The sequence below is a fragment of the Amblyomma mixtum genome, chromosome 2 (assembly GCF_055824585.1).
Source record: "Amblyomma mixtum isolate Tamu chromosome 2, ASM5582458v1, whole genome shotgun sequence".
Classification (NCBI taxonomy): domain Eukaryota; kingdom Metazoa; phylum Arthropoda; class Arachnida; order Ixodida; family Ixodidae; genus Amblyomma; species Amblyomma mixtum.
In genome coordinates, this window is record NC_143013.1 from 50,090,763 (window position 1) to 50,106,915 (window position 16,153).

The 16,153-nt window shown below is 54.7% G+C and overlaps 1 protein-coding gene across 3 annotated transcripts in view; it reads right to left on the reverse strand.

The window, feature by feature from the left end:
* Nucleotides 1-16,153, reverse strand: part of LOC149359308 (uncharacterized) — a 95,932-nt gene that overhangs the window by 23,734 nt on the left and 56,045 nt on the right. Inside the window, exon 1 of one of the 3 annotated variants that reach the window (XM_089571569.1) lies at nt 8,740-9,805. The exons of 1 other annotated variant lie outside the window; for it this stretch is intronic. In XM_089571569.1, coding sequence (XP_089427695.1) covers nt 8,740-8,805 — 66 coding nt within the window. In that variant the 5' untranslated portion in view covers nt 8,806-9,805. Of the gene's footprint in view, nt 1-6,818; nt 8,713-8,739; nt 9,806-16,153 lie in introns of those variants that run through there. One more of the 3 variants, XM_089571567.1, reaches the window with a different exon arrangement.

The window sequence follows — 16,153 nt, forward strand, 5'->3', positions numbered from 1 at the left end:
GCTCACGCTACAATAATTTCGACCACCTGCGGTTCTTTGACGTCACTAACATCACACGGGCGCTTTTTGCATTTCGCCTCCATCGAAACGCTGCCGCCGCGGTCGGGTTCGAACCCGGGTACTCCTGCTCGGTAGACGAGCGCCTTAACCACTGACCCACCGCGGCGGGTTGCAACCTATTCCATTCCAGTCAATAAAGAAGTGCGGGAAATTCTAAAACTGCAACCGATTCTAATCCAGTTTTTGGAATTTCCCGCATTTCTTCAATGGCTGAAGTGACGCCACGCCCCGCAACCGTTCTTCAGCCAGTGGAAAAATGACTCCGGAATGATTGCTGCGCGATGTCAGTACACGTTAAAGATCCCCAGGTGGTCGAAATTATTCTGGAGACCTCCACTACGGCACCTCTTCCTTTCTTCTTTCACACCCTCCTAGACCCCTTTTCTTACAGCGCGGTTCGGGTGTCCACCGAGATATGAGAGACAGTTACTGCTACTTCCTTTCCTCGAAAACCAATTTTCAATTTTCAGTCGAAATCGGAAACCCTGTAACAGCAAGACGGTTGAGAGAACATGGTTCTGCGGGCGTAACCGAGTCGGAAATAGCCGACTGGTCTGTCCAAAAACAATTTGGACTAAATGGAACGATTCCAGTCAGCGCCAATTGTTTTTGGCTGGGAAATTATGATTTGCTGCGGACAGAGCACTTTATCACCACAACGAAGGGAAGACAGTCAACGAGTATACGTCACTCCGTACCCTCACTTCGTCACTTCCCTCTTCACACGTCGCTTCTACACACTCGCGCAGACCTAGAGGCACGTGTATTTGCCATGAACAGTGAGAAAGGCGCCTGCGAGAGTACGGCACGGATAATGTATTGCGTCCGTTGGTGATGTTGTTTAGACGACCCACGTGCACAAGACTAAAAGGTTTTTGTAGCGAGAGCTACATAACCCGCAGTCTCGCCGTTTCGCTGTAGGCCTTCGGCGCCACTTGTGCGCATGCGCGAGGTGCCGAGTGACGTCACAGCCACGCAGCTAGTGCCTGGTGCGCCGCACCGCTCGCCTCCGACCGAGAGGAGCCGCCGAGTGACGTTACAGCTGTCGACACCGCTTGCCTCAGACAGAGAGAGAGACTGCGCATGCGCGTCACGCAGCTGGCACGCCGGATCACCGGGCCGTCTTTCTGGCAGTCAATGAAGTCGAATAACACGTGCCGCCTTCCCCACATGTCTCGTCTTTAATGTGTAACACGTAGCCATGACGATAACCAAAACAACTACATGTAAACAGGGATATACCGTACCTCTCGCTACATATATCCCGGCATAGCTGAGCTAAGCCGCTGTCAATTTTTCAAAAGCAGGCTGTGTGGGCGGATCATGGTGTCCACGTCAAGAGAGAGCAACAATCCTCAGCCCGGCGGAATTTACTCACGTTACGATCGACAACCTTGGACGAATAGGTTTTCAGACCCGGCCACGCGTTGCCAAGACGCCGCTATTCAGGCAGCCATCTTAAAGCCAGGCTGCTGTGAAATCATGCAGCGGTCCAGCTTGTCGGTCTCAACGGTGACCAAACGCGTTGAGAGCGATGTGTTCTTATAAAGCGGCGCCATGAAATGCTCGCGGCACCACACGACGGCGTGTACTTTTCCTTTTTTTTTTTTTTGCGCAAACAGTAGTACTCGCTGATAGCGTCACTCTTTGGACAGGAGGACTCCAAGGGAAGGAGACGCACGGTGGACCTACCGCACAAACGGCCGCCAGAAGACTCGGGGCGTCAAAATAGACCACGCCCACTTCTTCCGCGCTGTTCATCGTTCGACGGCGATGAATGCACGCGATTAGCCTCTCCTTTCCCGCTGGCGCCACCGGCGGAGAAGAGATTACAGCCAGAGACGTTGGGCACCGCCCAGGAACACGCTGCCCGCGGCGCACTGCCACTTCCGCACCCTGGCAGGCAGGAAAGGGGACAGGAGCGCCTCCGCGACACCTCAAAATTTGTTAGGAAACGAAACAGCGCAGTAACTCCCACTTCTCAGTGGACACCTCAACCGCGCCGTGAGGGGAGGGACGAAGGCGGCAGTGAAAGAAGAGACAGAAGGTTGCCGTAGTGAATGGCTAAGGACAAACACAGGTTCTGTAGATGGATACAGCTCAAGAACGAAGCGGCAAACCCCCTCAAGAAGGTCCTACAGCCAATGTCATGACGTCACGGTTAATCCCTTAGCGTGAAATCGCAGGCAGCTGCGTCCGTAAAATACGATTAACTGACACGTCATGACAATCCCTCGACGCCACTGACTGTACAGCCTTCTTGGAGAGGTGTCTGCCGCTTCATTCTTGAGTTGTATCCGACCATGAAGGATCTCCCGAACCAGCCGCGGTGGCTCAGTGGTTACGGCGCTTGGCTGCTGACCCAAAAGACGAGGGTTCGATACCGGCCACGGCGGTCAAACTGCGATGGAGGCGAAATTCTAGAGGCCCATGTGCTGTGCGATGTCAGTGAACAACCCCAAGTGGTCGAAATTTCCGGAGCCCTTCTCTACGGCGTCCCTCATAGCCTGAGTCGTTTTGGGACGTTAAACCCCTATAAACCATGATCTCCCGGTGGCCCAACATGGTCGGTACTTCTGTTAGCGCGTTGCACCGCCAACCATCTGCCCTTCGGCTCTGCAGTAAACCCTCCACGTTGCAGCTGAGCAAGTCGTAGACCGCTGGCGTTCGCTTCTGAGTGCCCTCTCCAACCTTCCTGTCGTCAAAGTTTATTTCTTGCCAATGATCGGAGGCGAATCGCCTTTCAGCTTTTACGATTTTCAGGCAAGTACTTTCGTACGGCCGTTTCCTCCGGGACACGGAGCGTCGGTCGGAACAAGCGAATCGCCTTGCGCCGCCGATTGGTCTCTCGACCAGGCCCGCACGCCTTCTCCCGACCCCGCTGAGGAACCAACCGGCACGTCGCGCCGTTTCACTTTTCCGCTCCGAGATCGCCACTAACGGCGAATTCCAATCGGTGCTCCGGAGCAAGGTTTCCTGCTCCGCGAAACTGAACGTCGGTTTCAAAGGGCGATTCGGATTCAGATCCCGAGCTCTGATTGGACCGCCACGGTGCGGTCCATAGACAACTTGCTCATTCGTGGAGCACTCCGGATCACTGACTGAATTCGCCACCCCTCGCTCCTTCGAGGAGCAGTGTGTATCGCAGACCGCCTTAAGCCATTCAATCTCCAAGCGTTTGTTTGTCCTGCGTGTCTCTCTCCTACGTCCCCTCTTTATTTTGCGTTGAAAAAATACATCCCAACTCCAATATCGACGCACTGTCATTGGTTTCCGAGCGTGGCTAGTAACCAGCACGCGAGAACAGTACACGGTGTCCGATAGCTGAGGCTCGCGGCGAAGACGACGCCGCCGGTGCGGTAGAAAGCGATCGATCTCGGAAATGCGATCGTCCGCGTAACGGTACACACGCTCGCACGTTGGCCCGACTCGACTGACTGATACAATGGGCCCCACTTGTGGCACACTGTATCCGCCACATCCACACGAACCGTCGGCCGCGCGGGAGAGGAGGAAGCACGGAAGGCTCTCTTTCCCCGCGCTGAGCAGCTGCGCGACCAACTGCGTCCGAGACACGGCGCCAACAGCGTCGGCATGGCACTCGCAGTGCGTGCGTTGCAGCCACAGCAGGTCACGCCAGCGCACGTATGGGAAGAGGCGCGCGAGACAAACAACATCGGCCGAAACGCCGGCGCGAAAACAACACGTGCGCTGTCACCGCCACGCGTGCCAACCTTCCGACAGAGACGCGCCGAGGGACACGAAGCCGACCACTCGACAGTGTTCCGAGCGCTTTACATGAAATTACGACGCGACAGAGAGAGAGAGAGAAACACGAATTTATAATGTTAAAGACTGCGAAGGTAACTCAAAGGGCAGAGTCCGAGACTCGGTGTGCGCACTAAAGCAGAGGTCAGGTTCTCTCGAGAGTAGGAGTGGTGCCCAGGCAACGGGCGTGCTGTACGGAAGCAGAGATATACCATGCCGAAATGGCATGCGCAAAATGTATGAAACGTTATTTTGGAAGAATCAAAAAAAAAAAAACTATAGTCCTTTACGCCAGCTGGAAACGCACGGTCGAGGGCAATATTGTTACGTGGCAAAGCGCACTTGCGGAATTCTGCATTTCTCCTGTCCCAGTTCGCGTTTCGACGACAAAACACAGTCAGACATGTCACGAGGGACTGACCCATTGCGATATCAGAGAGAACGGGCTTTATTAACCTGAGTGCACTCAAACACCAAAGCAGTAAACAGGGAGTACGCTGTCGTCTAAGCTACTGCGCTTAGCAATGAGAATACACCTCCGTTGCCAACAGTAAGCATTCTTCATATTGTGTGATCCAAATCTGCTACGGAACTTGAGCAGCGTACCCTGCCCCTAAAAGGGGAGTGTGCTAGAGGAGAGCTCACTCTCTTTTTTACTCCCATATAGGCGCACTCGCGCTGAGAGTGTAAGAGACAAGAGACCTGAGGTGAGGCGAGTGTTGTGTAATATGCAGCGCGATGTGATAGTATATCGATTGCCTCCTCGACTTGAAAGACGAACAGCGCCTCTCTCCCGAATACAGACTGCCAGCGAAGCTCAATTAACTGCAGCGAAACTGTGAAGCGTCCGGTTCCGTTGTCTTGCTCTTTTCGCGGTTTACGAACCTTAATTTCACGGGCAGCGCAGCACAAAGAAAGAAAGAAAGAAAGGAAGAAAGAAAGAAAGAAAGAAAGAAAGAAAGAAAGAAAGAAAGAAAGAAAGAAAGAAAAGAAAGAAAGAAAGAAAGAAAGGAATGAAGCAAAGATGGAAGGAAGGAAAGAAAGAAGGATGAAAGGAATGAAGCAAAGATGGAAGGAAGGAAAGAAAGAAGGAAGTAAGGAAGGAAGGAAAGAAAGATGGAAGGAAGGAAGAAAGGAAAGAAAGAAAGAAAGAAAGAAAGAAAGAAAGAAAGAAAGAAAGAAAGAAAGAAAGAAAGAAAGAAAGAAAGAAAGAAAGAAAGAAAGAAAGAAAGAAAGAAAGAAAGAAAGAATACAGGAGGCGCTGGAAAGACTCAAACACACACAGGTTTCGTTCTTTTTCCGAGGTGGCAGCGAGCACTGGCCTTTCCGCCCGGTCAGCCACCCTGGGCGTATACGACCTCAGCCTGTGCTTTATTATATTCACCTGTTGCTGCTTGTTGTCAGAAATATCAGCGCGGTTAGTTGACACTACCAAGAATATTCAAACGTAATCACAATGGCATCTGCAAGCAGCTAAGCGATGCACGCGACAAAATGTCGCACGGGCCTTGCACTGTACGGTGGACATACGGCGTGGAATCCTAGAAGCGCTAAAAGTGACAAATTTTAAGACTCCAGACTCCATGGATTTCAGATGCGACCGGCGGAGAGAGGATCAAAATCAGGGCGCGGAGGACAAAGAACAACAACGACAACAACAAAAAACTCGACTCCACCTCAACAGCTACACCAAAAACCGAACGGAGCTGAAACACAGCACGCGCACCTAATATGACGGGCAAACGGTCACCACCGGCGCTTTGCACGTCGCAGTACAACTCGACTACCTCTCTCTCTCTCTATCACTGTTTGGGTTTAATGTCCCCACAAGAGGGGGGGGGGGGGGGGGGGGGGGGGGACGTTCAAGGTCAGGCTTGGAAAAAAAGGTGGCGAAATCGAACAGTGACAAGGACATGACAGAACGCACACATGCCTTGAATACTATCACCTTAGTAGTCTTACGGCTGTTACCCTCCGAATGTGAAAGACAAGGACCGCTCGTACCCTACGCTGGACATTAACTGATCTCCTAGAACACCCAACCAGTACAGGCCTCCATCGAAGTGAGTGAAGAAAACAATGCGACAACTGGAGCTAGTTGGTTGGTATTCCATAGCTGAGAGATCCCGTCACCGCATGAGTACACTTAAGAACCATATACATGCTGGCAGATAAGTGGCAGGACACCTGCAGGGCAGCGAGATTAGGTCAGTGTTTCCTCCGGTTCTCGCAGCAGGTTCAAGGACACATTGGAATCTTGAACGAACTTTTCCAACCGAAGAGATGGAGCACGGTGGCATTTAGTCGCGCGCTGGCTTATCCTATAGTAAACGTAGCAACTTTAGAATGGCCGATCTTCCTCGTGCCATCCCCACGCACGTTCGGACAGAGGCATTCGTGGAAGACCAAGAGAAATGCGTGTCATCATACAAAGCACCTGCCTAGGGAATCTCACTAGCAGGTCGTGCTAGCCGGATAACAAAAAAAGGGCCTGCGTTTTGAGTCAGTCGTACGGAAAGATGTATACGTACATAAATACGTAAAAGAGAGAGAGAGAGACGATAAAGTGCCAAGGGTTCCCTTTGTTTCCCAGTCTCGTATATACGCGCCCTGGTTTTCCGCGGGACCACCTCAGCAAGCAAAACACTGCAACTCCCGGTTGCCGAGAATCTGATAACCTCGCACACGACGACACTGGCCGAGCGAGCGCGCGCTCCGCAAATAGAGAGAGGGACGGCTGAAAACAATGGACTCGTGCAAACGGGCCCGGCGCCAACGTTGCCCGAAGTCGGGCGTATTCGACCCGACCCGACGGAACGCTCCGTGCGCGCGTACTTGTCACAGGCGATCCAACATTCACGCGAACTAAGCAAACACACACACAAAAAAAGCGATTTTCTCGCGAGGACGAAGTACGGAGTGGAAGAGGAGTCATTTCGAGTCGGTTCCAAAGCGACGCTATACAACGTCGCGTCACAACCACTACTCACTGCGCCATGCGTTGCTCTACAGTGGCAACAGCCACCGCCGTTGGTCATCGGCCACGCCCACGTGACCAGCGCCGCTTCCCGGTCGGAGACGGGTGCGTAGTCGTGCAACCACAGCTGACGAGACGGAAGGGAAAGGCCGCTCACCACCCCCTCTTCTTCTTCTTCGTCATGTCCGCGAAAGTTCCGCAGGGCGTCGTAGAATACTGGCCGCGGGTAGTCCGCCACAGCTCCTCCGATTTCAAAGGCAGTAGTGGATCCCGCTAACATAACACCCTCGTCGTTCCTTTCCACCGTTGCGGACGGACAAAAACTCGCCCTTCCAGATGGACCGCTGCATACACACTGCTCTCGCGCCGCGCGCGTGAGCGATCGCCTTCGCTAGGAGAACAGGTGCGTGCATGCGTGTGTGTGTGTGTCCGTGTCCGGGTGTTCTCGCGCGCGCTCTCGCAAGGAAAGAAAAGCAAAGCCTCCGCGCCGCTTGCAGCAACAGCAGCAGCGCGCAATTCCTCGGGGAACGACGTCGACGACAACGACCAACCAGCCAACGTAAGCAGCCGCCGCAGAAGCAACGCCGCGTACTACGTCGCCAGCCAGGAGAGTCCTTCCGCCTGGCAGAGGGGCGATATCGTCCGGCGGCGCAACCTGCTCGCGTCATCACGGGGAGGGGGGATTTCGGCCGAGCCGATGATGTCGCAACCGCGCGCGCACTTCTCCTTTCCCTCTCCCCGTTTCTCTCTGCTGCGCGTTGCGGGCGTCCCACCTCTCCTCCTCTCGACTTCATCGAAACAAGCGCCCTCGTCGTCAGCACGTGCAGAGGTCGGCGCGCGTTACGTAACGGTCAAAATGTGCTGCAAGCACCGCGCGGAGGAGCCACCGGGAATGCTTCCAGCAGTGACTCCCAGCTCTCGCGAGAGTGCGAGACGTCTAGATTGGTGTTCGCGTCGGGGTCTCTCGCTGCCTCCATGGTGAGTCTCGTACCTGTCGCTGTGCAACGACTCTCTCAGCGATTCAATACCTTCCCTCCGTTGCCGCATTGGTCAACCCCGACTCCGATACTGGAGCCGTCGAAGGATTAACTGACAGTCACAAGTCGCAGCTCTACCAATGAAAAGCAGAGCGGCTGAAGAATGGTGCGCCGAATGGAATCGCTGCAAGTGCGGTCCCTGGAACTGGGACCGAAAATGTTCATCGGCGGTGTTCAGGGACCTTTGAAGCGCGGCACGAGACGAACCAGTAGGTGAGGGCTGTCGATGTTTGGTACGCCGATACGGAGTGGCAACATCGACGAAGCCATTTCGGCATGGTTCGCTGCGCTGTCGGCAAACGAAGTTCGTTCGTTTTCGGCTAAACCATAAGCACACGAAGTCGAAAACGATCGCAAACAGTTGTAGCTGCACAAACTGCGGCGACGGGTTCATGTCGACCACGACGAACAAACAAAGGTAGACGAAAATCTAAAACGCCCCAACTTTAGGCCCTCCCGCCCGTTGGTTTTGGTGCTGACAGCATGAACTGTGCCCCAGACCACCCCCATAGACAGCCTTTTGTATGACTGCTGATGGCGCATTCCGGAAGGTGTCCGCTGCCAAGCTCCACACTGCCAAGGCCAATGCCAAAGCCGGGCCAGGCATGGCATTGGCACCAGAAATCAGGAGAATGCTGGACTTGCCAGCGGCCACCATGACGCCACAGCTGCTTTTCAGCACAAAGTCGCGCACACCGTGTCGCCGTATTAACGACCACCGCTTGATTCCGACAGAATGCAACCGGCCCACCCTCACCAAGGCTGGCACTCGCGCCATTGCCAGTCAGCGGGTCACCACAGGTTCGTTGCGCGGCCAAGACGAAGCAGTTGCGACAGGACATCGCAAAAAAAGCGATCGGTCGTGTCCGGACTGAAGAGCGCGCAGGGGGTACTCACAGTTAGGAACGCGCCTTCGAGACAGCGACCATAGAGAAAGCAGCAACAATGGCCACAGAACACCATCTCTTCCCTTCTCCACCGTCTTCCTCTCCTTCGGTCATCGCCGCGTGCATTCCCAGAAGCCCGCGGCGTGGAGCTGATGGCGGGTCGCTGTTTGCGCGTCGCGCGGCCGATAACCCGGCCTGGTCCTTATTTGGTTGCGCGGACGGCAGATAGACGCACTCGCGAGAAGAGAGATTAACCCGAAGGGGGGAGCACTGACCAAGACGATTCCGCAACCGCTGCGCACGGCGCGGCTGACACACAGCTGCGTTTTCACCGCAGCAACGAAGGGGGGAGAGGAGGTGAGGGGTGGACGTCGTAGCTCGGGGGCGGCGACGAACGCGGACGATAAGCGGCCCCGCTGACTCAACCTCAGACCAAACACGGCCTTCGACACCGAGGAAGGTGATTTCACAATCTGCGCGGTTATGGCGGCGTAGGTCGTACCAATGCCCCCTAGAAAAGGGTGAAGGCCCGGCACGACCATGCGGGAGCCTTCTTCCTATTTAGTAGACAGCTTTAGCCTTCCTCCCCGGCTTTTGCATACCGTTTTACCGCTACCTGGATACCGGAAGCCCGCCCACCGCCAGTACGCACGCGCTGATTGGCGCAGCGGGGTGCCTGGCGCCATCTGGCGCCCTCAAGGCGATCTACGCATGCGCACTGACGTCGCGCGTGTTACCGTCACTCCGGTACGCTAAAGGTGCCTAATGTCTGTTATTGTCCAATGGGGAGGATCCAGTCGGCGCGAACCTGTACGTGCCCAGTTGTGAAAGACGGTTGCCGCGCACAAGTCAATCTTATTCCTTGACGTCACGCCGCAGTGTGGTGTATTCTTCGACGCCGGCACTGTGGTGCACATCTCGGCCGACTCTCACTGGCGATGGTTGGCGCATATGTGGCAGCACCTCTGGCTGTGACCGTTCTGAACGGTCCAACCCTGGGGAACTTTACCGGCAGATTTAAAGCGTAGCCTCGGCTGACATGCACCGGAGCAGCCAGCCTTGCCGTTTGGGGGCCCTGAGGAGCACATAACAAGTATCACACACTTCCTATATAGTAGCACCGCAACGACATCACAATAGATAGACACTCTTTCGAGGAGCATTTGCGCTTCGTTCTTGAGCTGTATCCTGCTAAAACGTCCTTTTGAAGAGGCTGGAGACAGCATTTACGCTGACGTAAGGACAGCATTACGGAAAGAACTAAGCAAGTTCCAACTGTTCTCGCTTTCCACAGAAGCGCGCTCGCCCAATGTTTCGTTCCTTTTTCAAGCGTTCCCGCAGCTCCTGCAAAGGCCACATAAGGGGAGTACAACGCTCCCCGCAGGAGCAAAATACACCCCCCACCAGGAACATGCAAGGGAAAAAAAAAAATTAAACGGCGTAGGGTACAGCAGCGTGTTCACCCCGACGGCATTGCCTTTAGTTTTAGATGCCCACGTTTATCAATCTGGCCATAGTCTTTATCCCCGCCCGTGTAAAGGTCTCTCAAAGGCGGCGGAGCGGCTTCTGCTTCGCCTATATGCAAATACTTTGCTGTGCCCGGCAGCTCTAAAACACTTCGACCCTTCTTTCTCGGGAAGCTGTCCGCACTGTGCGGAGAAGTCTTCGGACATCTACCACATGGTGTGGGCCTGCCCCTCCAACCCTGCTATCCCCCCTCACCCCAACCCAACCCGGGAGGACTGGGAGGCGACCCTGCTCGGCTGCTCTGACCTGCAGGCCCAACGGGCCCTGGTCGCGCGAGCCCGGGCAGCAGCCGACGCCACTGGGGTCCCGAACTAGGGACCTCCACCTAGTACTTGTGAGGGCTGGCCCCCTCTGGGTCAGCTCATACCTCACCTCCCGAAGTTTATCTGTAAATAATTGTTTTCCACCACCACCACCACGTAGGCGACGAATACGGTGATATTAACATTGCTTATTTCAGCGGGCATTCCCACCAAGGTCACAAGACGATCACACCGCCTACCAAGTCTACTGCAGGTCAGTTCCAGGAGCGAATGTTCCAGGAGCGAATCCTATGTTCCAGGAGCGAATCACGCCCGAAACAAGTCACGCTATAGGTATACATGACAGGTCACGGAAGCTGCAAGTCATGTCTTCGTGCGTCTCTGGATGTGAGAGTGAAGAAGCATTAGAAACGCTGCCTACACAGTAGAGTTGCAAAGGAAGCCCGCGTGAGCCAGTGCACGTTAAAGAACCTCAGATGGCCGAAATCAATGCGGTGCCTCTTTCTCTTTTCCTTCTCCCTTTTTGCCAATGGCGCGCTTAACGTGACCACCGAGAGTGAAACAGTTACTTCGGCTTTCCTTTCCTCATTAACAATTTTCATCTCGTCCTATAGCCACCTTTCTTTGTACCTTTGCTTTTATGTTCTAGTCGAGCCGGCATGCAAACACGCTCGGCGGCACCGGCAGAAAATTTCCGGGTCTAAATAAGCAACCCGGAAGAAAACGTATGCACAATTGCAACTATCAGACGCAACGCCTTCTTCGACCAGAACGACAGTTCGACGAATCGACGACGGGGGCGTCTTCCCCGTAAAGGGCGCTCGATTAAGCATCCGGGGAGCAGTGCCAAACACGGAGCTACACAACCCTAACAGTCGCCGGAACCCCTTTTTTTATCATCCAGAGTGGTCACGGGACATTATCACGCCCGAACGCGCACCTCAGACTCCGCACACGGCTTGGGCAACACCACACGCGCCAACCAAAAGTCCGTGGCGCCATCGCTTCGCCCGCTTCCATTGGGTCGCGGCAGCATCCTCTCCACAGCCCCGCCACGCGGGAAAGTCAAGGTAAATCGGAACGGACGCACCCCATAAACGACATTTATTACCCACTCCGGTCGCGACCACCCTCCGGCCGGCACAACTGAATAGTACGCCGCGTGGTGCGGTATTTTTAGAGCACGCAGCACGTGGTCTCGCACCACACGCCACGCGACTGTCGCAAGAGATCCGCCGCCATCGCCGACTCCCTCCCGTAATCGCGCCCCCTCTGGCGACGTCCTTCAGGCGCGCCAGCGAGGGGGAGGGGCTACACGTGTTACGACACACACACACCCGCGAATCCTTACGGGTCGCGCGAACTTGCAGTATGTATGTATGCCTACTCGCAACGTGATGCGCATATTCGCCCTGAGCGCGCAGTATAGAAAGCACGCAGTGCTTGCCTGGCAGCGCAACGGCTGGCCGTCGCGCCGTGCGCAGACGACGATAACGTGTGCGTCCCTATAGGAGGCCAGCGGCGACGACATGGCGTCCTTGCCGCCGAGGGGCGGATCCTCGCGACTAAGGCGACTGGAAGACGCGTCCAGCTGCACTTCCAAAGCTGGCTGCCATGCGTCGAAGCCTGAAGGCGAAGTGATAGCGAAGCCAGTACGATTTGGCGCTCCAAACTTCGCGCTAACAAGAGGAGCGGGCGCAGAGTCCATTGCAGTTAGTTTAAGGCCCGCCGGCGCGACAGAGACAGTCCTGTCATACATACGCGGTTTATATGAGGACGCGCATTTATCCTACTATTTACCCTCCCATCTCCCCCACTTAAGCCTCAGGCCACCCGTGTCAATAAAGATTTGATCAATGAATGAACGAATGAATGAATGAGGACAGCATGCGGCTACAGTGACACGCTGGAAGCGAATGGAAAATTTTTATAGTATGATAGGTAAGTGCCCCCTAATATTATGCAGTCTCTCCCTCACTCTCTGTAGACACCTGAACAGCGCCGTTAGGGAAGGGATGCAGATGGAGAACGGGACCGTCCCTCCCTCAGACCCCCCCCCCCCCCCTTCCAACAAATAAAAACAAAAAGACTGGTTTGGTCGTATGGTGTCTACCTTACCAAAGCGACTTAGGCTATGAAGGGCACCGTAATGGAGGGGCTCCGGATAGTTTCGACCACCTGTCTTCTTCTTTCTTTTTTTACGCGTCTTGACATCGCACAGCGCACAGGCCTCTAGGATTTCGCGTCCGTCGAAATCCGACCGCCGCGGCCGGGATCGAGTCAACCTCTTTCGGGTCACAGAGCAGCCGCGAGCACCATAACCAGCTTGCCACCGCGGCGTCCAAAGATTAAGGAAGCAGCCACGCCAAGGCCAAAGCGGTCTGGCACGTACGACAAGCCAACTTTCACTCCGCAGGTTCTTATCCCCTCTCGCCGCAATCCCCACATTCCGTCTTCATGATCCATCCGTTCAATTTTCTTCTTCCCCGGCCCCGGAGTGACCGCATCTCGCACGAGCCCGAGCACACACAACGAACACGCGCGATAGTCGCAAGGTCACTCACAGCACGTTTCCGCGTATCGCCCCGCGTCAATTACCGCCGCGGCGTAAACACAACCGTTCATCCACCGCGTATACGACGCCGAAACATCGTCCCTTCTCTCGCATTCGTAATAAGACGCTCGTTGGCCCTGTTTCGCCTGATGCGAGTGTAACGGAAAATGCATCTGCGCAGCCGCGGCAATCTCTTAGGCTCGAGCGAAATCGTGCCCGCATTAAAAAGCCAAGACGCAATACACTCACGAAGCGCCCGTACTGCATACACCGCTCAATCTTGCGCCCATTGCGAATGGTCGCCGCTTGTGAGCGAGCCGGTTTCGAGGGAATGAGGCGAGCGCAGACAAGCGCGAAACTCCGAAAGTGACGACAGCTGAGGTCGCATACATATCGCATACAAACGCTCAGCCCCAATCACTCGTCGGAAAATGCCGGATAGGGGTCTGCCGGAGATGTAGGGTCTGCTCGCGGGCAGCTCAAATCCCGCGCCGCTCACCGCGGGTAGCCTCGACCCCTTCTTCCCGAGTGGTGGAGCGGGGGGAGCGAGGCTAGGAGGAAGCCTTCTTAAGGCGCAACCGCGAAGGCTGGCTCTCTCTTTTTGGACCAGCGCTTGGAGACACCTGCCCTGCCAGAGGACCACCTGACCCCGCTGCCCCAACGACGACCGACCCCCCTGATGTGAGAATACAAAGACCTGTACAAAGACCTGCCTCGAGTCACTGCCTGTGCGTCCCCGCGCAGAGGAATCGCCCACAAGGCGAAACGCAAGAGGCGCCGGTGTGCTGTGCGATGTCAGCGCACGTTAAAGATCCCCAGGTGGTCGAAATTATTCCGGAGACCTCCACTAGGCACCTCTTTCTCTCTTCCTTCTTTCACCCCCACCTTCCTCCCTTCCCTTACGGCGCGGTTCAGGTGTCCGCCGAGATATGTGAGACAGATACTGCGCCATTTCCTTTCCTCAATAACCAATTTACCAATTTTTACACTAAAAAGAAAAACAGCCGAACCTGGATAATTCGAACAACTGGGAGAGAGAAAGAAAAAAAATCTCTTCGCCCAGCCGCGCTTCCCCTAATACAGGTGGTGCTGACGGGACTGAAAATTTAGTTCGAACAAACAAACAGTTCGAATTAACGAGATTAGATTATAAGGGACGCCTCTCAATGTATTTTGTTTTTCCGTAATTTTACGGCTTATCCAGGCAGTACGTAAAAATCGCCATTCGCAACCCTGAGACAACGGCCGATCTCGGTTAGTCTCGATGTTCCCATTCTAAGCATTCTTCCACGCCGTGAGGCCATACAGTTATAGAATTCCGGAAAAAACGAAGTCGAACTGGGCACAACTCACGAAGGCGTCCCCGGCTCCGAGTGGCGGAGGGCGAACGTCCAGCCATGACGGGGGGAGCGCATGAAGGTGGTTATGAAGACGGAGGGCATTCATCGGGCTCGGTCAGTCAGCGCAGTAGGTCATCTCACTCGCGGTGCGTGCAGGGATCCTATACGCCACTTTCCCCGCTCCTACTCGCTGATCCTGCTTTCGCCAGCCGCCAAAACACCGGCGGTGGGGTAGAATCACAAACGGAGGATGTGTCACCGCGCGCGGGGGTACGACGTAGACAGGAAAAAGCGCGAACTCAGTTCGCTCACCGCGGTTGACGGCAGTCGGGCAAATGCTCGCGGCGCACGAGCCGCGCGAACCCGTTTCCCGTTCCTGTTCAAGCAGCTGTCGCGCACAGACGCCTCTGTACGCGCGACTTGCTGGCTCGGACCCCGCAAACATGCCTATACCACACGCAGTACGTTAGCTATGTGGCCGGAGAAGCATGCCATCAGTGCGTGTTTCGTCCGAACTTTCATGGTCATATAGTTCTGGGAAGGGTTTAAAGACAACTGCGGGAAGAGGAACGGCAGGAAGAGGATTGTGGTCTAACTTTCCCTTTTTTTTTTCTCGTCAAAATTTCCTTTTCAACCTCTGGCTCCTTTTAATTTTTATTGGCCTCAAGCCCGGTAAAGCAGTTCGAGCTTCGAGCTTCCTCAAAGTACTTTTTAGGCGCGGATGGAGTCAGAGCGAGTCGCCCTATACCAGCCGCGCATCATACCACCACGTGAGATTCTCGCATCTGGATTGCTCGACGAGTCGCAGGACGTAGATGAGGCAAGAGGTAAAACGAAGTGAAGGAAGTTGTCAATCGCGGTATCTGCCACAACGAAGTATGGCTGTGTTCACTCTGGTTGTGTGGCTAACCACTTTTCGGGCCTGCGCGAACAGGAGCGCTACAGCTTTGGCAGCACTGACTGCTTTGTATGAAACGGAGTACATAGGCTCTCAACATCCGCCTTCATTATACGGCTGCCGATGCCGAGCTCGCCGTTTCCAGTTGCAATGGCTGGGATGAGAGACAGAGCAGTCATCTCTATAACCGCTACCGTTGCCCCCAAAGAGGACAGCTGGCAAATGTCCTGCAGGCGGAACCTGTGGAGCTCGTTAATGAATTTTACGGACGGTACTCGAACGCGGAGATCGCGACGGAACGAATTAAAACTTTCCGCGCAGCCGCATTCTTGGTAGCTTGGTAGATAAGCTTGTACGCCGTGTACAGCGTTTTGTCTGCAGAAAGCTGGGAAGTTTCCGTCACGGTTATGATACAGGGTACCCATGCGACAGAGCCACTAAGTGCTGAATGACAGAAACGCCGGAAGCGAAGACCCGGCGACAGTCGTCACCATTACTGCATTCGATGATAAGCGAAGACTTGCAACAGAGGGCTGGTCGCGCATGAAAACATCCTGCAGTTCGTTTTTATTTTTATTCTGGAAGGTAACGCTACGCCACAAAGAGGTTCGGGACAAAAGAAATGACGGAGGCCTATCGCTTACAGTTACCGCTACCGCCAGCTGTGTAAATACGCATGCAGGAGACTTCACACACACACACACACACACACACACACACACACACACACACACACACACACACACACACACACACACACACACACGCACACACACACACACACACACGCACACACACACACACTCTCTCTCTTCTCTTCCGTGCAGTTCATGGAAACGTCA